This window comes from Mytilus californianus, unplaced genomic scaffold, assembly GCF_021869535.1.
Source record: "Mytilus californianus isolate M0D057914Y unplaced genomic scaffold, xbMytCali1.0.p SCAF_9, whole genome shotgun sequence".
Classification (NCBI taxonomy): Eukaryota; Metazoa; Mollusca; class Bivalvia; order Mytilida; family Mytilidae; genus Mytilus; species Mytilus californianus.
In genome coordinates, this window is record NW_026262745.1 from 21,734,763 (window position 1) to 21,760,395 (window position 25,633).

The window sequence follows — 25,633 nt, forward strand, 5'->3', positions numbered from 1 at the left end:
CAAATATATATCAATACAATAAATAAATTGTAAACACTTCTGACAGACTGACACAACCAATTCTCTAGATATTTCTATGACCAAGGGCAATAAATGGATCAGAACTGTGTCAACTAAAAAAGCATGCAAACTCATAGCTTATCATTAAATAATAAGTACACAATAAAAATCAGGTAAACATATGCAAGCACAGTGAAAAAAAGGTCAAAACACATACTGTGGATGCCTGGGATACCAATTTTCATGGATTTTTGCGTAAATGTAAACCACAAATTGAAATGTTTAACAACTACACATTTTAATAGTATTTTGGTGGATTCTTGATTTGATGGTTTTTCCACAATTTGCACACAAGCCTATAGGAAGTTGCTTTGTTATAAATTTAAATTCGTAGTTCCTCTATACCAAAGAAAATTTGGTATCCAATAATGAATCCACAGTAAGCACAACAAGAATGTGTCCATAGTACATGGACGCCCCATTCGCACTATCATTTTCTATGTTCAGTGGACCGTGAAATTGGGGTCAAAACTCTAATTTGGCACTAAAATTAGAAAGATCATATCATAGGGAACATGTGTACTAAGTTTCAAGTTGATTGGACTTCAACTTCATCAAAAACTACCTTGACCAAAAACTTTTAACCTGAAGCGGGACAGATGGACGAACGAACAAACGGACGGATGCACAGACCGAAAAACATAATGCCCCTAGGTGGGGCATAAAAATAGAAGCTACCATATTGTTGACCTTTTATATACTTACCAAGGACTTATTTCTGTTGTTGATGTAATGTGACGATTAATCAAAGTGATTGGTTTATCTGTCCTGTCTGGTGGAGTGACATCAATTGTAAGCGGATCAGAAAATTTTTCTGTCTCTCTATTGGCAAAATCAACAGCTAAAAAAAATGAGCAAAGTTAATATTATTCAATTCATCTCTATGTCATTGTAGCAAAATCTTTCTAAATTCTCAAAACAATTATGCTAATTTTATTGCTATTTTTGGTTTATGTACCAATACCGCTTATCACGATTTGTCCATCATTACTGTATATCACAGACGTTCCTTAAAAATGTTGATGCCACAGGAGAAAATCTGACAGCATAAAGCAAAATGATTATTGTATGAGGTCAATAGGTCAAGTATTGCATAATCTCAGGTCAAGTGTTGCAGAATTCCAAATAGTTATGAAGTCTAATAGTTCATCCAAATATCAAAATGGCAGGAAAACGTATACTACTATCTTTTATTTTGCAGTGTCAATTTCTTTTCTTTCAAATTTTTTTTGTTTTTTCTATTTCAAAATCTCAGATGTAATATTGACATTATGGTCATAGAAGGAATTACCTTTAAGAGTTGCGTAATACACATATCCATCCTGAAGAGCGAGTCTATGTAAAGCTTTATGCTGTACCACGCCTACATTTTCAAATGGATACACATCATTACCTCCTGGTGTTGTTCCTGTCAAAAATAAAACATGTGTTGATTAGTCTTACATAAAACCTTATCTGTTTATTCTTCTTTACTATCATCAAAGTTTGTTTCAACATATAGAAATAATCTGTATTATCTGAACTTGACAGCCATTGAATGTGTGTTTCTGAGTTGATTCACTCAGAGCAAAGCAACCACTTCAGGACTGCCAATTCTGTAGTTCTTACAAAAAAGCCAACTATAAGTTTTCAAAACTGCCTTAACTGGTACATGAAATATTCTTAGTAAGTTTGTGAACTTAAAATGAACAGTTTTATGAACTAAAAGTGGACAAACAATGTTCATGAACTTATTCAGTAAAGAATAGTTCATGAACACAATAACTCATATTTTCATGAACTGGAATTGTTCATGAGTAAAGTTTAAGAAATATTCACATCAAAAATTATAAACTGTAAATAAAAAATTCATGAACAGAAAACAGACAAGAATATTCATGCACAATTCATTAACAGTTCATGGATATTTTAATAAAGATTCATGAAATGCGTTTATAAATAATTTTTGTATGATTCATAAACAATTCATCAACATTTTGCAGTGATAATACCCCAGAAGCATGGAACTGTGAATGGTACAATAAATTACTACTGCTCCTTCTCTTTTATTATAACAGCATAAAGCTTTGACTAGTAGTCATACTTAACATCACCCATTATAAACCCTTTAAAGTCCAGGAAGTAAAAAGCCAAATATATAACCCCATTTCCATTCTCAATTTTATATATATATATATATATATATATATATATATATATACATACAAGAGTGCACACCCTGAAATGTCTCGCCTTCTTTACTAATCATTGATATTATGTTGATAGTCCTAAATATAAAGCTTTATTACAACTGTCACATAAACTTCACATTAACCAAGTAAACTAAACATTGACCAATGAACCATGAAAATGAGGTCAAGGTCAGATGAACCATGCTAGGCAGGCATGTACAGCTAACAATTCTTCCTTACAACAAATATAGTTGACCTATTGCTTATAGTTTAAGAAAAACAGACGAAAACACAAAAAGTTAACACTGAGCAATGAACCTTGAAAATGAGGTCAAGGTCAAATAAAACCTGCGTGACTGACATATAGATCATAAAATATTTCCATACACCAAATATAGTTGAACTATTGCATATAGTATTAGAAAAAAAGACCAAAACTCAAAAACTTAACTTTGACCACTGAACCATGAAAATGAGGTCAAGGTAAGATGACACCTGCCAGCTAGACATGTACACCTTACAATCATTCCATACACCAAATATAGCTGACCTATTGCATGCAGTATTAGAAAAAAAGACCAAAACTCAAAAACTTAACTTTGACCACTGAACCATGAAAATGAGGTCAAGGTCAGATGACACCTGCCAGCTAGACATGTACACCTTACAATCATTCCATACACCTAATATAGTAGACCTATTGCATACAGTATAAGAAAAACAGACCAAAACACAAAAACTTAACTATAACCACTGAACCATGAAAATGAGGTCAAGGTCAGATGACACCTGCCAGTTGGACATGTACACCTTACAGTCCTTCCATACACCGAATATACTAGACCTATTGCTTATAGTATCTGAGATATGGACTTGACCACGAAAACTTAACCTTGTTCACTGATCCATGAAATGAGGTCGAGGTCAAGTGAAAACTGTCTGACGGGCATGAGGACCTTGCAAGGTACGCACATACCAAATATAGTTATCCTATTACTTATAATAAGAGAGAATTTAACATTACAAAAAATCTGAACTTTTTTTTCAAGTAGTCACTGAACCATGAAAATGAGGTCAAGGACATTGGACATGTGACTGACGGAAACTTCGTAACATGAGGCATCCATATACAAAGTATGAAGCATCCAGGTCTTCCATCTTCTAAAATATAAAGCTTTTAAGAAGTTAGCTAACGCCGCCGCCGCCACCGCCGCCGCCGCCGCCGGATCGCTATCCCTATGTCGAGCTTTCTGCGACAAAAGTCGCAGGCTCGACAAAAACCTCCTAAATTGAGGTAAATTATATGGCCTTCCAAATACTGTTACCGATTCCTAACATCACTGAAGAGACATTAATTGTCGAAATCCGGATATGATGTACTAATTTTTGCATTTGGTTGCGGTATACCATCTTTTCCGCAAGTTTATTGTTTTCTGTTTGGTATTAAATTAATAGTTAAGATCCATTTTGTTACATCTGGTGATCTGTTTATTTGGCAATTGCCAATGGCAGTCAGCAGGGTTTAAGAACATCCATTGTTTGACCTGCTAGTCAAATGTGTTTTGTTAAAATATACTTTTTCACTTTTTTGGTCTTTTGGAACAATGTTGTTTGTGCTGTATTTAGACCCCTCTACCAAGAAATTTATTGCATGCACACGTATAAAAATTGCGGTTTTTATCCAATGCAATCATAGGTTTGAACATTGTTTTCAATTTAGACTTGTATATACATAAAACCATGATTAGCATTAGGCTATTAAAGACTGTTACAGATACTTACCAATACCCAGTACATACTCCTTTATACCAGTGGCATGGGGCCCAGTTTTATATTCTTCTACATCATGAAAACCATCCCAGTTTATATACAGGTCTGTATTAGAAGTCTGAAGTATAATCATAGGATATTTAATATATAATCAAATTTTTTCAGGACTATAACTTAGTGGTTTATGGTTAAAATAGAGGATTACAAATTGGTGCATTTTTCAATTTTTGTTGTTGCAGATTGCAAATTCATAAATATTTGATTAACAGGTAAAGAACTTATCTGTGCATTAATTACATTTACGCACATTACTCTTACATTTGTGCCTAAAAATCATTACATTTGCACACAGCTTTTAACACATTTGCACACATTCATTTTGCAGGTAAACACAGATAAATTATACTTATTTATCTATTTAGTACCCCTTCTGTTAGTCCAATTCCCCTGCTCACCAATGAGGAGGTGGAAGTGGTCTCAATCAGGATTGGCTCATTTTATGATGCACAACCACAAAGACCTTAAAATATGAAAACTAAATAGGTAAAAACATAGCAAATCTGAAGAGTAATGGGATTTCTCATGATCACTTCATATATTTTTTAAGAATTCATGTGAAAAAAATATAATTTAAAATTATAAATATTTTTTAAATTAATAACTTTTGATACATTTACTAAGAATGATCTTTATAGTTATCTGTGTTACCTATAAAATGAATAAGCACCCAAAAAAAGGTGTTCGCAAACATAAAATAATTAATCCCCAAATGTATGCAAATGTAAAGTACCCAAACTTTTTGCAGGTTTAAAGTTGTAAAACAGATTATCAGTATAAACTAAAAAGTCCCTGTCATATTATGATATAGTTCTGTATAAATTAGAAATTTTAAAAAAATACAATTATTTCATTTATGAAAGAAATTGCAATATTGATAAAAGCACATTTTGTATAAAGTCTTTAATGATTATAAATTAAGACACTGAACACCAGATGCAGTTTCCAAAATGATTAATTCCTTACAATAGGACACTTTACAAACCAGAATTAAAATAAAACTAGATAAACAATGCTATTCAAAATATATGGGAGTTAGAAGAAGTTCCAGAGGACAATATAACTACCGGTAAATCTGATAGACACACTAGGATTCAACATAAATTTAAGCAAATTTCAACTAATAAAGATTTCTAGAAATATTCTTTTTACCCCAACACCATCTCAGAATGGAATTCACTACCTGAAGTAATAGGTATGTCTGAAACCCTGGAATCCTTCAAAAGTGGCATCCAAACTCTACCATTTTAAAGGATTCACACCAAATGATTAAACAACCAAAGCTAATGTACATGATGTATATATGTTAATCAATAGATTATTTTTATTCTCTTGTTAATAGTAAATTTCAATTAAGTTACATAGCAGAAGTTCAGGGAAGCTTTAAGTTCCTATCTATGAGTCTTACTTCTGTATCCTAAAGAAAATACATGTGAAATAAAAATTGGCAAATTTTCTTTTGTCTCTATAAAAATAGGCAAAAACTTGTGAAACTATGCATTTTTCCATAAATAAGTCTATAATCACCTGATAAATTATACCCAGATTTAAACCAATCCACAATCTGCCTGCCACAGGTGGTGTAAGATCAACAACAATACCATCACTACAGGAATTAATTTCTTCTAGATACTCAATCCACGTCTCTCTCATTATTTGTATAGGATTAGCATGTACACATACAGTGTAGCGTGTTCCATGGACAAGCTCATTGTTACTGAATATTTCATTCATGAAACCATTACCTACAAGATAAATTTCAATGTCTAAAAACTGATTTTAATTTTTTAATTTAACCTTTTATCACAAAAGGATTACGTTTTTTTTAAATGAAACTGACCAGGTAAATGATCAAGATTTCTATTTTTAGATACTGTCAGCCTACAACAGCAATAAGAGTCTTATTCTATCTTATGTATTGCAACGCAAAAATTCGGGGAACCTTCCCGGTGGTGTTATCGACGGGTAGTTCGTGACCTGAGAAGATCCTTTTGCGTATAAAATAAGGGATTCTTGTGTTGCGTGGACCTTTTCCTCTGACTAACTAAAATAAACACGAAGTCGCTGTGGTAAAGTTCAACAGTGTATTAAAGAAATCATGTTAAGTATCATTAAACACAATACACAGTAATAACAGAATATACAGTATATACAGAATACACACTAAGTACTATTAGCAATCCTCCAATCTCGTTCTCTATCGTCAGCTCTACTGTATCACAATAATCACTCCCTTTTATACCTTCACTTGCCATATGGGCTTCTTATGGGCACTAGAGTTTCTGGGCACCCGGGCTTATGGATACAGGGCTTATGGGCACCCGGGCTTATGGGCAACTGGGCTTATGGGTACCAGGGCTTATGGACACCATATATATTAGGGCTACCGTGTACCAGGTATTACCAGGGCTTACAGGCTCCATAATTTATTAGGACCATAAAGCACCATGTAATACTTAGTCATAGCTGGTTAGCCCCAAATATTAGGGTCCTAAAACACCAAGTTTCCACACCCTATAAATTTTCATTACAGTATATTATATCAAATATCTGAATGAAGTTAAACCATGTCAAAATAATTATGGGAACACGTCTCTTATACTGAGCAAGTCATCTGGTTAAAATTGACCTAAATGCTAAAGCTCTCTACACTCATTTCTAAAAATGACAAGGGGTCTGCAAGTCTTTTAGCCATGCTATATAACAGTGAACATCAATGTTCTACCCTGCCTACTAGGTTTTTCAAAGTATTGAAAAGTGAGTTCATATGTACAATGCTTAGAAAATTGTGAGAGTGATTTCATATGTTCTGTGTATAGATAATTGTGTAATAAGATTCACATTTTAAAATCATAAATATTCTGTATATCTCAAACTTTTAGGGTTTCAAATTTGTATGTTCATAAAATTTAGCATTCTTTTAATTTGTAGTTGTGACTTTTCAACATTGTTATTATAATGACAAATTTTCATGAACAACTTTTTATTTGGATTTTTGCAAGTAGAAAAATAAGTTGAATTTATCATAAATTGTTTAGAATATGTCCAACTAAGATCTTCTAAATGGATATTACAGCATAGTTAATTAAGAAAATAAAAAAAAAGGTGCATTACAGTATTAAAATAATGACAAGTGCATTGCATCCTTACTTGTATGGCCACATCTTATACTGTCAGGATGATCACAAGGCTTTTCTAAATTCAGCTGGCTTATCTGACGGTAGTATGTTGTTACATCTACAGTCTTTGCATCTAATATAGCATAATCATAATCCTTATGACGTAGAGTAGGCCACACAGCAGATATTAGATTCTTGTATGGGGTATAATCCATGTCTGGCTCTGGCCAATATGCATTTTCTTCCAGATAAATCAGTTTCCCATGACTATCTGAAAATATTCAAAATATATATTTTAAAATCTTAATGTACTTTTAGTGATTTTATAGGCATGTAAATCAATGAACTGCTTACTTATGGGAGTTTTTAATGACCTTGATTGCAGGTAATTTTGCAAGATTTATTGATTGATTGTTGCTTGCTTGACGTCATGTGGCAATTGCATTTCCTTATATGGATTAGTAGTGCTACATACTATATACTTGTCTAAATCCATTTTTGTCGAGCCTTCCACTTTTGTCGAAAAAGCGAGACATAGCGATCTTACATTCCGTTGGAGTCGGCGGCGGCGGCGTCCACAAATATTCACTCTGTGGTTACAGTTTTTTGAAATTTTAATAACTTTCTTAAACTAGCCTGGATTTCTACCAAACTTGGACAGAAGCTTGTTTATGATCATAAGATAATATTCAAAAGTAAATTTTGTAAAAACTTACTTATAAATGGACTTAGTTTTTCTGCCAGGAAACATTACATTCACTCTGTGGTTAAAGTTTTTGAAATTTTAACAACTTTCTTAAACTATCCTGGATTTGTACCAAACTTGGACAGAAGCTTGTTTATGATCATAAGATTGTATCCAGAAGTAAATTTTGTAAAAAAAAAATCCCATTTTTTCCTTATTTAACTTATAAATGGACTTAGTTTTTCTGTCAGTTAACATTACATTCACTCTGTGGTTAAAGTTTTTGAATTTTTTACAACTTTCTTAAACTATCCTGGATTTGTACCAAACTTGGACAGAAGCTTGTTTATGATTAAAAGCTAGTATCTAGTAGGAAATTTTGTTAAAATTTTGTTCCATTTTTTCCGTATTTTACTTATAAATGGAATTAGTTTTTCTTCCAGTTAACATTGCATACTGTGCAAAATTATACTCAGCCGAATTAAAGATGCAATTGATCAGGTACTAAGAGATGAACAAGCAGGTTTCAGATCAAACAGAAGCTGCACTGACCAAATAGCAACACTACGTACCATCATTGAACAATCAGTAGAATGGCAATCATCCCTCTACATCAACTTCGTCGATTTTGAAAGGGCATTCGATAGTGTCAACAGAGAAGGGATGTGGCAACTGATAAGGCATTATGGTATACCAACAAAAATTGTGAACATGATCAAGGCATTGTACGAGGATTTCACAGTACAGGTGATACATGAATCATCATTCACCAACCCTTTACATGTAAATACTGGTGTGAAACAAGGCTGCCTACTCTCCCCTACACTATTCTTGATAGCTATAGACTGGGTAAATAAGCAAGCACTAGATACTACACCAAGAGGTATACAGTGGAACTTCGCACAAAGGCTAGAAGACCTAGATTTTGCAGATGACCTGGCTCTGTTATCTCACCTTTTGAAAGACATGAGAGACAAAACCACCAAACTCCATGAAACAGGAAAAAAACTAGGCCTAAAAATCAACATTAAGAAGACAAAAATTATGAAAGTAAAGACTAGAAAAGGAGGAATAGTTTCAACTGAAGGAGAAGATCTTGAAGAAGTAGACCAATTTACTTATTTAGGAAGCATCATGGATAGAATGGGTGGGACAGATGCAGACATAAGAACAAGAATAAGTAAAGCTCGACAAGCCTTTGCTATGCTGAAGCCAGTTTGGAAATCAACAGCATTTACAGAAAACACCAAAATTCGAATTTTCAACACCAATGTAAAATCAGTCCTTTTTTATGGAGCAGAAACCTGGAGACTCACAGCAGGGGTACAACATCAAATCCAGGTTTTTATCAACAAATGCCTGCGCCAAATTTGTAAATTTTGGTGGCCAGAAACAATAAGTAACAAATGCTTATGGGAAAGGACCAACCAGGAACCCGCAATTAAACAGCTAAAGAATAGAACATGGCAATGGATTGGGCACACTTTGAGGAAACCTGTAGGTACCATCACTAGACAAGCATTAGAATGGAACCCCCAAGGACATCGGAGACCGGGGAGACCATTTCACAGCTGGAGAAGATCAAGGCGCAAGGAGCTGGAGGAGATTGGATATACCTGGAACGAAGCAAAAAGAATAGCCCAAAATAGAGTAAGGTGGAAAGCGACTGTGGCAGCCCTATGTTCCACAAGGAATGAAGAGGATTAAGTCAGTCAGAAGTAAGTAACATTGCATACAGTCTGCAGTTAAAGTTTTTAAAACATTTATTAGATTCATAAACTAGCCTGGATTTTTACCAAACTTGGACAGAAGCTACTTACAATCAAAAGATAGTATAGAGAGGAATATTTTTATTAATTTTTTTCCTCATTTTTGTTGAGCCTGCGATTAACAGCAAAAGTAGGCGAGACACTGGGTTCCGCGGAACCCTTACAAATTTTTTTAAACAGATATAGAGCTACAAAAAATGTATTCATTCCTGATAATTAGATCATTTTCATATTAAATTTAACTTTTGCAATGTCGTTTGTTTTTCCAATTTAAATTGATCCAAAATACATATACATCAAACTATGCATTATATATTATAACCTTTAAAAAAAAGTTTTACCAATTATAATATAGAGTTGAAATATTCCAGACATTTATATAAATTCACATAAACAGTTGGTTTGTGACAGCTTCAATATAAATTACCATAGACAGTGCATTTCTTTTTCTGCACTATTGCAAAGTATCGGCTTCAATATGGCATTAACTCAAAGACTGTTCACAAAGTTTATAATATGTAATAATACAGGACCTCAAACTATTACATCTTATATCAATAGAAAAAAATGAAAATAACACAAAAATTTCATGAGTCTGAAAGTACTTTTCTGGATGTACCTTCATCAGGAGCGCTCAAAGTCGACAAAAATTTGAAAGCCAAAGTAGGTAAACATTTATACTTCCAAAATATGTATTTAATAATTCAACCTCTCTATACATGATCAGTAATTTATTCGCAATTCAACACCTAACCAGATGTAAAACCCTTTTCTTCCTAAAATTCTGTAAATCATTCATATTTCCAGCCCTTATTGTACATGTTGTATATTAGAACAGTAAATTATCTGTAATTCATCCACTACAGGTAACAGTACGCCCCTTACTGTGGATTCATTGTTATTCTTAGGATACCAATTTTTGTGGATTTCGTGGGTGTAGGGAAACAATGAATTTAAATGTCCATCAATGTTTTAATTTTCTATAGGCTTGTATGCAGACTTCATCAAAACCATGAAATAAAAAATCCAGGTAATAAATCATTTTTCTTTAATCCAAGAATATTGGTAGCCACAAAAATAAACAAATCCATAGTTGTCTATATAAGAGCATTAAATCATTTGATATTCAACCCTTTGCTAGGTTTTACACTTTTACTGTATATTAAGAGTAGAAGTTCATATGAAGTTAAAGCCTTCACTAGAAAATATTTGTATTTCAATCCTTGACAATAGGATACTCCCATTATTGTTTTCTAAGCTTACAAGGTCAAATTCCTCTACTAAAGGTTTCTTTTTAGAATATATAATATTGTTACCTAAAGCATCAGGAGCTCCAACAGCATCAATGACAATATTAGGTATTATCAGTACAGGGTTATATGCATCACAGTCTTTAACCTCAGTAGATATGGTTGTGTATAACTTGACATTGTTGTATCCTCTTATAGAAAATCTTTTACATTTTGAAAAATCCATTGTACCATTAAATCCATATTCAAATGATATCTGAAAAAACAAATTTTGCTTTCATTCTTTATATGATATTTTTAAAAACAAGTGCTCTGCTATTAACCGAACAGTCACTGGTTTGACCAGCTTCCTGCAAAATTCAAATTATAATTTTTTTCATACAGAACTTTACATTTTTCTATTATTGAAGACCATATAATACATTAAATTGATTACAGGAAATGGTGGAGAGAATACCACACAGCACAACAGACCACACAAACCAATAACTTTGCTGAAAACATACAATAATAAAAAGACAAACAACAAACAACACATGGTCAAGATATAAAAATTAGAAGATGTGGTATGATTGCCAACGAGACAACTCTCCAGTAGAGACCAAATGACACAGAAATTAACTATAGGTCACTGTACGGATAGCCTGACTTGGTATAGGCACAACATTTGGTGAGGTTAAACCAGTATTATGTGAACACAAACCTCCAAGTTCTCCTTTCTAGACAATATATCCTAAAGGCAGAACCTGCACAGTACAGATACCTTGTTTTTTTTGTCTCATTTGGTTGCTATCTCATTGGCATATACCCCACATATTTTTTGGTTCATCTGTAGCAAGAAAAGACTAAACACTTAATTAAAAAATAAAATTTAAAATATAGTAACTCTTTACATTCTGAAACATTTTTGCCATATAAAATAATTATGGGATGTGGTATGAGTCCAAATGATATGTATGTTAGCAACTAAAGGTCAGCATATGAACTCATATGAATGTTACCTGATTTGCAGTAGTTGTAAAGGTGACTAGATTAGTCCATGTCATGTAGGGCTTTCCGTGTATAGAGTTATCTGTGATGGCAAACTCATACTTGTCAACAGCATCATATTTTTCTTTCGTATCTTCAATATCAGGGTCATAAAATTGATTGAAAGACACCAATAACTGAAAATGATAATTAAAATATAAGTTAAATCACGTCTACAGTAGTATGACACAGACATGCTGAGCATCATTAGAGAGACTAACCATAACAATAGTGCATGCACATATATTTTGGAATAAATTTTTATCTTTCAAGACAGGTTTTATAAATCCAATTCTTCCAACACATTAAAAAAGAAAAAAAAATTATTGGTCAAAATGGAATTCTTCAGCAGATTAAATTCAATTCAATCATATTTTTGCCAAAATAACAATAACAAAATGATTGTGGATATAAGTTTCAGATATTTTTTTTTTTTGGAGTGGATGGATGCTGACTTTGGTGCAAAATATGAAGGGGTCAATGTAGATCTTGATGAAATCAATCCCAGATATGATATTCTTAACTATGAAATACCAGATATATCCAAAAACAGTGATAATTCATAAATGATATGAATTGGACAGTAGAGAAAATTTCTTCTATTAAAACTGATTTATCCAAAATGCATACACTACACATGGAACTTGTGTAAAAACATATAAAATATGCACACTTGTTAGCATAAACTTTATTAGTGCTCTATGTGTGGAAAACCACTAAGTGTGTTGGATTGATCAACTGTTGCTTGCCTAATGATTAATGGCAATTGTATAGCACTAGACTCTTGAGGAAAATGGCATGATTTGTGTTTTGAATTCTGTTGCACTTGATTTTATTAGCTAATCATTTAAATCAGCACCAGTTAAAAGTTGACCTATTTTCTTAGCTCTTCAAATGTTAACCTTGATCTCAACTGTGACATACCTTCTCAACCCCATTTCCTTCTGTGGTATTTAGATGTTCTATGGTAATGTCTCCTGCTGTGGGAGGATTTGCTATCACCATGACACCATCCGTGTGGATAGTTTGGAAACAAATGGTCCTCGCACACAGTTTCAGTACAATACGGTATTTAATTCCTGGATCTAATATCAGATCATCTATACTAACATCAAAAACGGTTGAATAATGCACAAAATCTCTAAAAGTAGTCCACATATCTGAAAACAAATAAAAAAAACATCTCAGGCTCAAAGACATACTTAAGCACAGGCAGTACAAATAATAAAATTCATTATCTTATCGAAAAATATCTGAAAATGTCTTCTAAAAATGATTTATTTCAATTTTTTTTTTATCTAGTTAAACAGACTATTTAATGTGTATGTAACAATAGTTCAAAATTGTAATGCAGTTATAATGGCTTTTCACAGTAACTGAACATTTCTGACAGATGTATTTATCTTACCCCAAACGTTAAGATTAAATAATAGAAAAAATGTTCTAATATAGCATTATAAGGTACTGACAACTTTTCATGCTAGATATTCCATGAAAGCACTTCCATTTTGAAAGGTGAATTACTTCCCTTTGTATATTCTATGTGACTGTCATACAAGTGAGAAGTTTAGCTAGCTATAAAACCAGGTTTAATCAACCATGTTATGCACAAGGTAATGCCTGTACCAAGTCAAGAATATGACAGTTGTTTTCCATTCGTTAGAAGTGTTTGAGCTTTTGATTTTGCCATTTGACTCCCGTTTTGAATTTTCCTTGGAATTCGATATTTTTGTTAATTTCCTTTTTTCTGACTTACTTCCAGTTCCAGTTCTTTTTTCTATAGCAATGTAAGCATCTCTTGTGTATGGTTGTAGACCTACTGGTACAGACCAGTACGCTTTAAGAGAGCTAGTGGACATCTGAACATCAACATCATCTGCACAATATATTCTGTTGTCCTGCATCAAAAACACACACCTTTGACATTAAAATGTACTTGTTTGAAGTATGAACCATGTATTATATAATACAGTTTCTTATAGCAAAATGTCATTAAAATACCATCATACCTTTCAAGGAATTAACCTAAGAAATTTAACTTTGCAAATTTTTTTTTCATCAGAAGCAAAATCGTAAATTCCAATCCTAAAAAGTAATGAAAATGCATTTTCTATTAATTCTAAATGTTAAAGGAATATAACTGTTTGGATGAGGCATTTCTTAAATTGAGTTATTTTAAAACAATAAGCCATGTAAAATCCTGGTAGATATTCAAATGATTGATCCTTAAATTTTTATGTTGGTGAAAGCAATTTATTTTATATTTACAGTAGAATTATTTAGTTATATCATAGTAAGTGAAATGTCCTTTTAGATATTTTTTTTAGTTTTGCAAAAGTTTATACTCAATAACTGGAGAAATTTGAATAAGTGTACAAAAAAAAAATTCAATGATTCTAATATCAAAAGGGCAAAAAAAAATCCATAAAATGTATGACATTTTAGGAATGTTTAACCAACTTGGATGAAATAGAAATAGGTTGTTACACTTTTCAATACTTCAATACTTATTTTCACTGATACATTATTACTGATACATTATTTCTCATTTAGCCCTTTTTGGCCCACTTCGCAACGATTTATTTTTCGTGATTTTATAATTTTCTGGATGCATTTAAACAAGGGAAGGTATAACTTTTATGTATTTGCAATGATTTATATTTGTGTTATTTTTCTACTAGCAAAAGTAGCAAAAATAAATTTGCTCACAAAAACAGTTGGTTTACAGTATATTTTAATAGGTTCAAAATATGCTTCAACTTCCTTGGTCCTATTTTGTATAATAATACCAAGGCTATGTAAATTATAATGGAATTATATTTTTAACTTACATCTTCATGATGGCCCAAAGTTATATCTGAAACAGAATGACACATGGTTATCACAGTATATAAATCACATGACTAACTCTTGTTATTCTTCAAAATGAAAAAAAAACTTCGAAAATATGACGTTAATAAATAATTTTATTGGTTGTATTATTTTATATTGCATCATCATGCAGTTCATGCCATCTAATAAACAGAATAAAACATTTCAAAATTATTTGATATTCATTTGACTACTGCTAATAGAACAGACATGATAGACCATCATGGATAGAGAAGATCAGTGTCATCAGTTCTGTCATCTTAGTCATACATTAGTCTCACATCATAGACCCCATATTTTGTTATTTTATATGCTCAAAGGCATAATGCAAAAACTTTAGAGATTCAATAAATATTGACCTCTTAATGTTCAATGGCAAATATTAAATATTCAGGATGCTAACATGATGATGAAGGATGGCTGTTCAATGTCAATCAGTGTCCAGCAGCGTCCAGCAAATCAAATGCATATTCAAGAGGAGAACTTGTTAATGTAATATGAATATTAACCTGGCTCTGTACTAGACCAACACACTGAACCAGCTTTTTTGACGAGCTATTTCACAAAGAACAGTTCGCAGGAAGACATGTCAACCTACCAGTACCTGTACAAATTATGCATCTGAGACGACCAGTCTTTGCTGTTACTACTTTAAATGCTGTGTGCTTAGCCGAGAAATAGCAAATAAAAATTTTAAGTCTTTGGTTTGACCCAGGCAGGGTTCAACCCACAACCTCACACACTCAAGGCAAACACATTACTACGAGACCACAGAGGTGGTATCAGGATACAAATATGTTAATATGACATCAAAATAAACTGCTTTGTACTTTATTTTTAAACTATACTTAACTTTTCAATATGTTAACTCAGAGGGTAACTTAGTCTGCATGGAGAACATATCTTATAATCTGAAAATTGTGTGACTCAGTTTATAAAATCAGACCTGTTGCTATGGTTAATATTAACTGAACTAACTTACCAGTCATATTACAGGGTTTCCCATCATTGATTGTAATTCCTGATAGGGCATCATTTTCTGTTACTATGGTTACACCATCAGACGACACTGCTGTATCACCTGCTGAACTTATAGCAGTCACAGTTAAATAGTATGTCTGAAAAGATGTGACAATGTTTAAAAGATTTCATGTACTGATTAAATGGAAAATCAAAAATATTCAAATCTGGTCATGATTAAAGTGTTGCTACCAGCAATTCCTGTAATAAATACAACAATATTGTTAGTAAATCAGCGAATAAATGAAGGTTTGCAATAGTGAAAAGATTATTGGTTGTCTAGTAATTAACATATCACAAGAGTGCACACGCTGAAATGTCTCGCCTTCTTTACTAACCATTGATTTTATGTTGATAGTCCTAAATATAAAGCTTTACTACAAGTAACACATAAACTTAACATGATCCAAGAAAATGAGGTCAAGATCAGATAAATCTAACGAGAAATACATGTACACCTCACAATCATTCAATAAACCAAACATAGTTGACCTACTGCTTATAGTTTCTAAGAAACAGTCTAAACCAAGAAAACTTAACATTGACCAATGAACCATGAAAATGAGGTCAAGGTCAGATGAACCATGCCAGACAGACAAGTACACCTTACAATCAATTTATGCATTAAATATAGTTGACCTATTGCTTATAGTATCTAAGAAACAAACTTAACCATGAAAACTTAACATTGACCAATGAGCCATGAAAACAAGGTCAAGGTCAGATGATACCTGCCAGACAGACATATACACCTTACAATCCTTCCATACAACAAATAAAGTTGATCTATTGCTTATAGTTGAAGAAAAACAGACCAAAACACAAAAACTTAACACTGAGAAATGAACTGTGAAAATGAGGTCAAGGTCAAATAAAACCTGCGAGACTGACATGTACATCATAAAATATTTCCATACACCAAATATAGTTGACCTATTGCATATAGTATTAGAAAAAAAGACCAAAACTCAAAAACTTAACTTTGACCACTGAACCATAAAAAGGTCAGATGACACCTACCAGTTGGACATGTACACCTTACAATCATTCCATATACCAAATATAGTAGACCTACTGCTTATAGTATCTGATATATGGACTTGACCACGAAAACTTAACCTTGTTCACTGATCCATGAAATGAGGTCGAGGTCAAATGAAAATTGTCTGACGGGCATGAGGACCTTGCAAGGTACGCACATACTAAATATAGTTATCCTATTACTCATAATAAGAAAGAAATTAACATTACAAAAAAGTAGTCACTGAACCATGAAAATGAGGTCAAGGACAAGAAACTTCGTAACATAAGGCATCTATATACAAAGTATGAAGCATCCAGGTCTTCTAGCTTTTAAAATATAAAGCTTTTAAGAAGTAAGCTAACGCCGCCGCTGCCGGATCACTATCCCTATGTCGAGCTTTCTGTGACAAAAGTCGCAGGCTTGACAAAAATCATGTGACCTGATAATATGTTAATTCAAAATATAATACAAGCTGAAAAGTATCGCCTGCTTTACTTACCATGATTAAATTTATGTTGAAAGTCTGTAATATGAAGGTTTACACTTCAAGCATTATATACTCTTAACATTACCAATGATCCATGAAAATGATGTTAAGGTCAGATGAACCCTGCCAGACAGATATGCACACCTTGCAATCATTCAATGCACCTAATAGAGTGGCCCTATTGCTAATAGTATCTGATAAATAGAAGCAAACAACAAAATCTAAACATTGTCCAATGAACCATGAAAAAGAGGTCAAGGTCAACCCTTTACAATCATTTCATGCACCAAATATAGTGACTTGACCACAAAAATTTAACCTTGATCACTCATCCATGAAATGAGGATGAGGTCAGGTGAACCCAGTCTTGGATAGACATGTAGACTTTGCAAGGAAACCATATACCAAATATAGTTATCCTATTACTCATAAAATGAGAAATTTACACACAAAAAATAAACTGTAAACTCTTTTCAAGCAGTCGCTGAACCTTAAAAATGAGATCAAGGATAAAGGACATATGACAGACAGGAACTTCGTAACATAAGGGATCTGCATACAAAGTATGAGGCATCTAGGTCTTCTACCCTATGAAATGTTTAACTTTATACAAATATCTAACACTGTTGCCGCAGCTGCAGGATTGTAATCCCATTGTCTCGGATTTAGTGACTTTCCTCGGGGGTGAAACAATCAAATAAAAAATATTGTTTGCCTTTGTTTCATTCAAAATCATAAGGCAGTGTTTAACTTCTTAAAGATTTGTAATGAGTACAGTGAACCAACACCCTGAAGTGGTCAACGAGTGGTATCGGTAAAGTTATAGATTTGTTCGTTGTTAAAGATGAAATCAGGCACCTTATTGAACAGTACAGATATCTAAATTCTAACAGCACTTGTGCTAAATTGAGCTATACTTCCAACAAAGAGAAATTGTACAATGAATATTACTTATTTTACCTCAAATGGTGTCAGAGTTGATCCTAATTCTTCGTGAGACAAACTTGTACCGACATCTTTCATAGACACTACATCACTTCCTCCTACCGTTGTACCAATACTTATATTGTACGTCACATCTAAATGTGGATGAGCAAATCCTGACCATCGAGCTGACAAGCTGTTAGCAGATGTCTGAAAATCTATATCTTCTATGTCCTAGAAAAAAATTGAGAACTTGAAAATTTCATTATCTTGAAAGACCTTTAATAAAAACTTATCCAACTGACTGTGAGACAATAACAGCAAATAAATAAGTATCATTTTGTCCTTTGATACATCAAAAATAGAAGTAATAAAAATAAATTTCAATCTTATAAATAAATTGCCACATCATTTTGTAAATTATTCAGAATTGAAGTAGTTATTTACTAAATATTATAATGCTAAATGCTAAGTAATGATCTTACCTTTAATGGAATATCAGTGACAAAATTCTGAAAGAAACAATACAGTTATATTTACAAGTGTAAACAAAAAATGTGATATTTTCTTGCAATGAAAGTGAAATGTGTTAAATAGAGTGATTGTAAAGTATGGAATATTAAACATAAGAGAAAGTTCTCTGTTATGCAACTTGGTGTCTGATAATTGTTTAATTATGAAAATGTATTCAACTTGTCACTGGATTTTTACTTTCCCTTCTGGAGCACCTCTGAGTTCACCTCTGGTTTCTGGTTGAACTTATGTTTCTCAAACTTTAGTTTTATGTATAGCATTTTGTGGACTGTTATTTATCTTTGAGTTGTTTTGTTTTTTGGCTGTGATGTACATTGCTTGTTTTTCTTCAATTGATGACTTTTGATTGACCCTTAGTGTTTGACAACTTTGCTCAATAAAAATATGTGAAAGCATTTATTGACAATACCAGTATATATCAGTTTAACTGCACTTTATTCACATATATTTATGAAAATATTGACTTAATAGTTTGTCTAGTTTTCTTTTTCCCTATGCTGTTGATGAATTCTAGCAAATGTAAAATGAAAAATTTTATGATGTAAATTCAAATTAAATGAAGACTAGCAAACCTGTGGGTCAATATCTATAATAACTCCCTCAGCTGGCAATTGAACATCATGAATATATGGATCAGATGTCTGAATGGTTACCAGTCCTGCACTGTTAGTTATTTTGATTGACACATAGTATGAGTGATGGCCATGCAGAAACCAGTCCATATTTGTTATATCGACTGCAGTACAGTTTGGTGGATAAGTCAAGGTACAGCTATCTCCTGACTGTAATGGTTGGAAATCTTGTATGTCTGTACCATATGCTGTGTGACCTGAAAGTTATTGTAATATTTCTAATATTAGATAATAAGCAAACACTTCAAATTTAATCAAAACTTATACTGTCATTTAAGGGTAATAACTCTGAAAAAGGGAAGACGGTCGAAAATGACATTTGGGGAATTTTTGCCCCATAAAATTTTTCTGTCTTTAATGAATTTTCAAGATATGGGATAATAAATTTTAACACCTGGTTGATTGACAGGAACAGAAAACACAAACTTTATACTAGATACCCTAAGGATTTTTAATCACAATCTTTGAATGAGTTTAGACAGTGAAATAAATCTAACTAGATATCATTGAGATGGGAGCCATCTCTGTGGGCCCCGCTGTGAATAATGTGTGGTAAAAAATTTGTATCTTTATCATTGGACATGGGGTTGTCAACTGAAACCAAAGTTTATGACCTTGACCTTTGACCTAGGAGGTTGTACATACATTATGACACACCTCTGGTGTTGGTTTATATACATGTCAAGTATAAACTTTGAAATCATAATGGTTCTCAAGATATAGAGCGGACATGATCTTTACCATAGGACATGGGGTTGTCAACTAAAACCAAAGTTTTTGACCTTGACCTTTGACCTAGGAAGTTGTACATACATTATGACACACCCTCTGGTGTTGTTTAATATACATGTCAAGTATAAACTTTGAAATCATAACGGTTCTCTAGATGTAGAGCGGACACAATTTGTTACGGACAGACAGACGGACAGACAGACTGATCACTATAGGGCGTCCGCCATTCGGCGGGGCCCTAATTAAAATCAGCAGTATGATAAGACTGAGACTCACCAACAGCAAAGTTGTAGTCAAGCTGGAAGAATTCTTCACTGTCGGAGACAGCGTCTTCAGGCCATGAAGTTATAAGGTAGTCCCCTGACAATTCTACTGTAAATACACTGCTGCTACCAACAAACTCTGGTGGTGTTGTATCCATAAAACATGGACCTAAAGTCTAAAAAATGTACTTGTTTAAAGTCACAGTAAAAACTTCATAGATAATAAAAACATAAAAATATAAATAAAGATGTATGATATTGCTATATGCAGGGCAATAAATGATCTTCAAATTCAAGTACAATGTCTTAAAATCAAATGCTTTACAAAGCCTTGATATTTTGACTTACTGTAAATTCAGAAATTATTGCGTGCATTTATTATTGCGATTTTGTCATTTTAGACTAAAATTCGATTTTAGTTTTTGCGATATTGAGAATAATCCTGGTTAATTTATATAAAAATTTTCAAAATGCGAGTTTTAATTATTGCGATTATAACCCTGTCGCATTTTTCGCAATAATAAAAACATCGCAATAATTTCTGAATTTACAGTACTCTACCAAATATGTTTGTGGTCCACATATTGCTGAAATTCTTAATTTTTACACAATTATAAGATATAACCATGCTCTTCATGACACTTTTTTTCCAAGAAATTCAAACATATTAACGTAAACAACAATTCAATTCATTTTTAACTGTGTATTTTATTTCTATTCTTATATGTAAAAAATAACATAAACAAAACCATTCAAATGATCATGATGACCTTAATAGGATGTGATCCAGGTTACGATTTAGAATAATATGCAAATCAATTAGTATCTGGAAATTAATGAAAGAACATTTTTCATCTATTAGTCAAATCTTAAACAATACTGAAAACTCAGAAATTATTGTGAGATTTTATTAAAGTGAATAATGCAACTGTGTGAATGACCCAATAAAAAGAACTCACAATACCATATCTTATACATATAACTGTATGCAGATTTTCCTATAATCGCAATAATTAATCTTTCGTTTTTGTCCTGTCTCCAAAATTGCAATAATAAATGCACACAATAACTTCTGAACTTGCAGTATTTTAATACTTAGAATCAGGGACCCATAATAAATTAGTACGTACTGTTAATCCTTCTACGTTAGATTTACTGATGCTTTTTATTATGATATAGAATTGTGTTCCATCTGGTATGTTTGTATGAACCACTCTGTGGTGGGCATGTTGTTTTGTTGATTCAAATGCCATGATATCTGGTGCAGCACTTCCTGATGTTGATGAAAATCCTAGTTCATAATCATATACTTTGGCTGGAATTTCTACAGGTTCCCAAGATATCTCCATCTGAAAGGTAATCATTGACATTTTTACCAGAATTCTAGTTGCTCCTAGGCAGGAGGGATATACAGAAAAAGAAGATTTACGTTTTCTTATTCCCTGTTTAGTTATGCTTGTGGATCATGCATAGCTTCAATTCCTTGCCAAGTTTTGATTTGGTTATAATCTTGGTCACTTTTGCTTTTATCAGATCTTCATAATTTGACTAAGCTTTTACATTTTAACATATTTTGACCTTGAGAATCAGTGAAAAGACATAAGATGTCGGCAACTGTACAGCTGGTGTGGAAAGTTGGAAATGTTGATGTGAAAATCTATGTGTTTATCAATTTGACTGGCCTACTTATGCTAATAAAGATAATACAGACACCTGTCTTTTGGAGACGACTGTATACAATCCTTGAGATGTCTTTCAATATTTTTTTCTGGGTTCCTGTCTCGTTGAGGTAAACTCCACATCTCCCTTTTTACATAATAAATCTGTTCATTAATCTTTTAGTCTACCTCTGCATACAAAATTTCTAAAAATTAATTATCTGATTGCAATAAGGTAATAGTTTCAAAATTTCCATACCCTCTACCAACCAAGTCATTTTCAATTGATTTTTATAGTATGTTCTAATTTTATACTGTGTTAACACTGTCCCAGTAAAGGCGAGGGCTATAATTGTCTACAAACATTATAACCTCACAATATTCTTTATGTCCTAAATAAGGACCCTGCCATAATTGTCAATTATTAATTGTTATTAGCTTAAAAATCAAACTGCTGATTTTGTCTTTTGGGTGGATTCACATTTTATTGTAATAAGCCATTTCAGTTTACTCTACAGTATGGGTTTGCTCATTTGTTATATTGTGCTCTGCAGATGTTTACATTCTAGTCCTACTGTCTGATAAATAGTTGTTTCATTGGCACTCATACCAAATGTCTTTACTTTTATAAAGATAAAGTGGTCGTTGTAAGATAATTTTTATTTTCCTTGACTTACCAAAGAAGATTTATACAATGTTAATCCTATGTTACTTGGTGCACCCGAAGAGTTACCACAGAAAACATTTCCATCCACTTCTACCAGACTTCCATTGTCAAACTTTTCCTGAGGGTATAGATCTATGTCGTTCAGTGATGTTGCTTTACTCCTACAAAACATAAAAGGCATTACAGACAATAGTGGAATTGTATTTTTAAGTCTAACTTGCACACAACTAGAAGTGAGAGCAGTACAAGACTCACATATACACAAGCAGTTGGACAATGTACACATTTTATTTCAACACAACCAGCAGTCAAGGATCAGGTTAAAGTTCTTACTAACAAACAACCAGCTGTTGGATTATGTACAATAAAAAATTGAGAATGGAAATGGGGAATGTGTCAAAGAGACAACAACCCGACCATAGAGCAGACAACAGCCGAAGGCCACCAATGGGTCTTCAATGCAGCGAGAAACTCCCGCATCCGGAGGCGTCCTTCAGCTGGCCCCTAAACAAATATGTATACTAGTTCAGTGATAATGGACATCATACTAAACTCCAAATTATACACAAGAAACTAAAATTAAAATGATACAAGACTAACAAAGGCCAGAGGCTCCTGACTTGGGACAGGCGCAAAAATGCGGCGGGGTTAAACATGTTTTTTGAGATCTCAACCCTCCCCCTATACCTCTAGCCAATGTAGAAAAAAACAAACGTACAACAGTACGCACAGTAAAACTCAGTTTAAGAGAAGTCCGAGTCCGATGTCAGAATATGAAACAAAAGAAAATAAACAAAATGACAATAATACATAAATAACAACAGACTACTAGCAGTTACTGACATGCCAGCTCCAGACCTCAACTAAACTGAATGAAAGATTATGTCTTCATCATATGAATATCAGGCACAATCCCTCCTGTTAGGGGTTTAGTATTATACCGTCATAAAATATATGAGAAGAACATAACCCGTGTCATGCCAACACCTGGTTTTAGAATAAATATGTTTAATTCCGATGCAAGTGAATCAATATTAAAGCCAAAATATGCAATTTTAATGACCTGACAACAGTATTGTAACTATATCCCTTCTTAATAAGTCTGTTTAAAGTTTTGTTAGCTTTTGAGGTGAATACTGACATTTTTGTGCTTTGTAAAGAATATTACCATAAAAGATTGGATGTGAAATACCCGAACGTATAAGTCTTGTTTACACACAACCAGTAGTGGGATTTTGTACAAATCTTGTTTACAAACAACCAGCAGTGGGATTATGTACAAGTCTTGTTTACACACAAACAACAGTGTGATTATGTACAAGTCTTGCTTACACACAACCAGCAGTGGGATTATGTACAAGTCTTGTTTACACATATCCAGCAGTTGGATTATGTACAAGTCTTGTTTGCACACAACTGGCAGTGGGATTTTGTACAAGTCTTGTTTACACACAACCAGCAGTAGGATTATGTACACACAACCAGCATTGGGATTATGAACAAGTCTTGTTTACACACAAACAGCAGTTGGATCTGGTACAAGAATTATTGCTTAAACAAACCCAGTAGTGGGATAGATTAAATTTAAATCTTACATGCCAACTTTCAGCTGTGTGATTTTATTTTTACTTACACACCTGTGGTCGATCAAAGGGGAGGGTTCAGGGGGTGGAACCCCCCTTTTTTTTGTCCATCATTGCATTTGAATGGGGACATATGATTGGAACCCCCCCCCCCCCCCCTTTTTATCCTGGTTTGGGAACCCCCCTTTTAAGAATGGCTGGATCCGCCCCTGCACATAATTTAAAGTGGGATAAGGTGTTAGGCTTACTTACACACAACCAGCAATGAGATTTACCATTATATTTAAATCTTACTCACAAGCAAACAACTGTGTGGTTTTATTTTTACAAACACACAACTTAAAGTGGGATTAGGTGTCAAGTCTTACTTACACACAACCTGCAGTGGGATTAGGTATTAGTCTCCTCATACGATCAGATCCCAAAATGTAATAGTTAGTACTTGTGGAATCTTTTATTAGTCCTCCCGTGATATGAGAATCTTTCACAACTATTTCCTGAACTCCTGGGACTGAACTGTCTATGGTTACTCCATCTGAACAAACTGGATCTGAGGGATCCAGAGCTCTGTTATATGCTACCACAGTGAAATAATAAGTCCCATCACCACTTGTAGTATGGCTGCCAAAGGTGTTGTAGGTCTCTACTAGCTGAAATGATAAAATAACTGGCTGTAAACTCTGTATTCTTATCTGCATGACAAAACACTGATTTTTTAATGTTTTGATGAAAGCTTATAATTTCTTCATACTGATGAAGTTTCTATAGACATATTAACAATTATATGCAAATTTGTCCCCCATTACTTAAAATCACACAAAGTTCCCATAAAATTTAAAATCACAATTTAAAAAATTTGACGTCATAATTTAAGTGATTGTTGCTTGACGTAAGATTGTTTTTCGAAGTGAGATCTAAGGTCATTTGGAGACAAAATTCAGCGAAATACCAGAAGTGTAAATACACATTTATTGTTCCCATCATTTTACAATTTACCTCTACAATAACAACCTTAGCATGGTCTAGAGTCATCTGTTAGAAATTTCTTATTCTAAATATTAGCTCAATGTTGCGATTACTGTGAATTTAATATTATTCTTGAAGTGGATGTCATGGGTATAGGTAAACCAGAAATTTAAGTGTACGCAACTATTAGTACAAATTTCATAAAGGGTTGTATGCAGAATTATTCAAATCCCTGACTTCAAGATTCTAAAAAAGTACAATTTTTCCTCCATGCACAAAAAATGAATCCGCAGTATAGGTCTGTTAACACAAAAGATGCTTTTCTTGATAAACTTATTGTCAAACTCTTGTACATTAATTTC

General features: G+C 33.0%; 1 protein-coding gene across 1 annotated transcript; it reads right to left on the bottom strand.

Annotated features, from left to right (window-relative positions):
- Window positions 1-6,600: 6,600 nt before the first annotated feature.
- Window positions 6,601-25,337, bottom strand: LOC127715818 (uncharacterized). The gene is made up of 16 exons (XM_052221959.1): window positions 25,302-25,337; window positions 24,678-24,955; window positions 22,733-22,883; window positions 21,528-21,746; window positions 20,411-20,573; window positions 19,343-19,599; window positions 18,722-18,748; window positions 18,273-18,470; window positions 15,764-15,899; window positions 14,742-14,767; window positions 13,667-13,808; window positions 12,835-13,070; window positions 11,883-12,047; window positions 10,948-11,137; window positions 7,209-7,448; window positions 6,601-6,608 (listed from the first exon to the last, which is right to left on the bottom strand). Exons 1-16 carry the CDS (start codon window positions 25,335-25,337, stop codon window positions 6,601-6,603), a joined length of 2,472 nt encoding a protein of 823 aa, XP_052077919.1.
- Window positions 25,338-25,633: the final 296 nt, after the last annotated feature.

What these genes read in the sequence shown, in the direction of transcription:
- LOC127715818 (XM_052221959.1), bottom strand. Translation starts at nt 25,337, where the DNA reads ATGACTCTAGACCATGCTAAGGTTGTTATTGTAGAG. An exon ending in CTAACGTAGAAGGATTAACA is followed by an intron (nt 20,574 to 21,527) that starts GTACGTACTAAT and finishes TACATTTTTTAG; the next exon opens with ACTTTAGGTCCATGTTTTAT. An exon ending in TCACTGATATTCCATTAAAG is followed by an intron (nt 18,471 to 18,721) that starts GTAAGATCATTA and finishes ATTTTTTTCTAG; the next exon opens with GACATAGAAGATATAGATTT.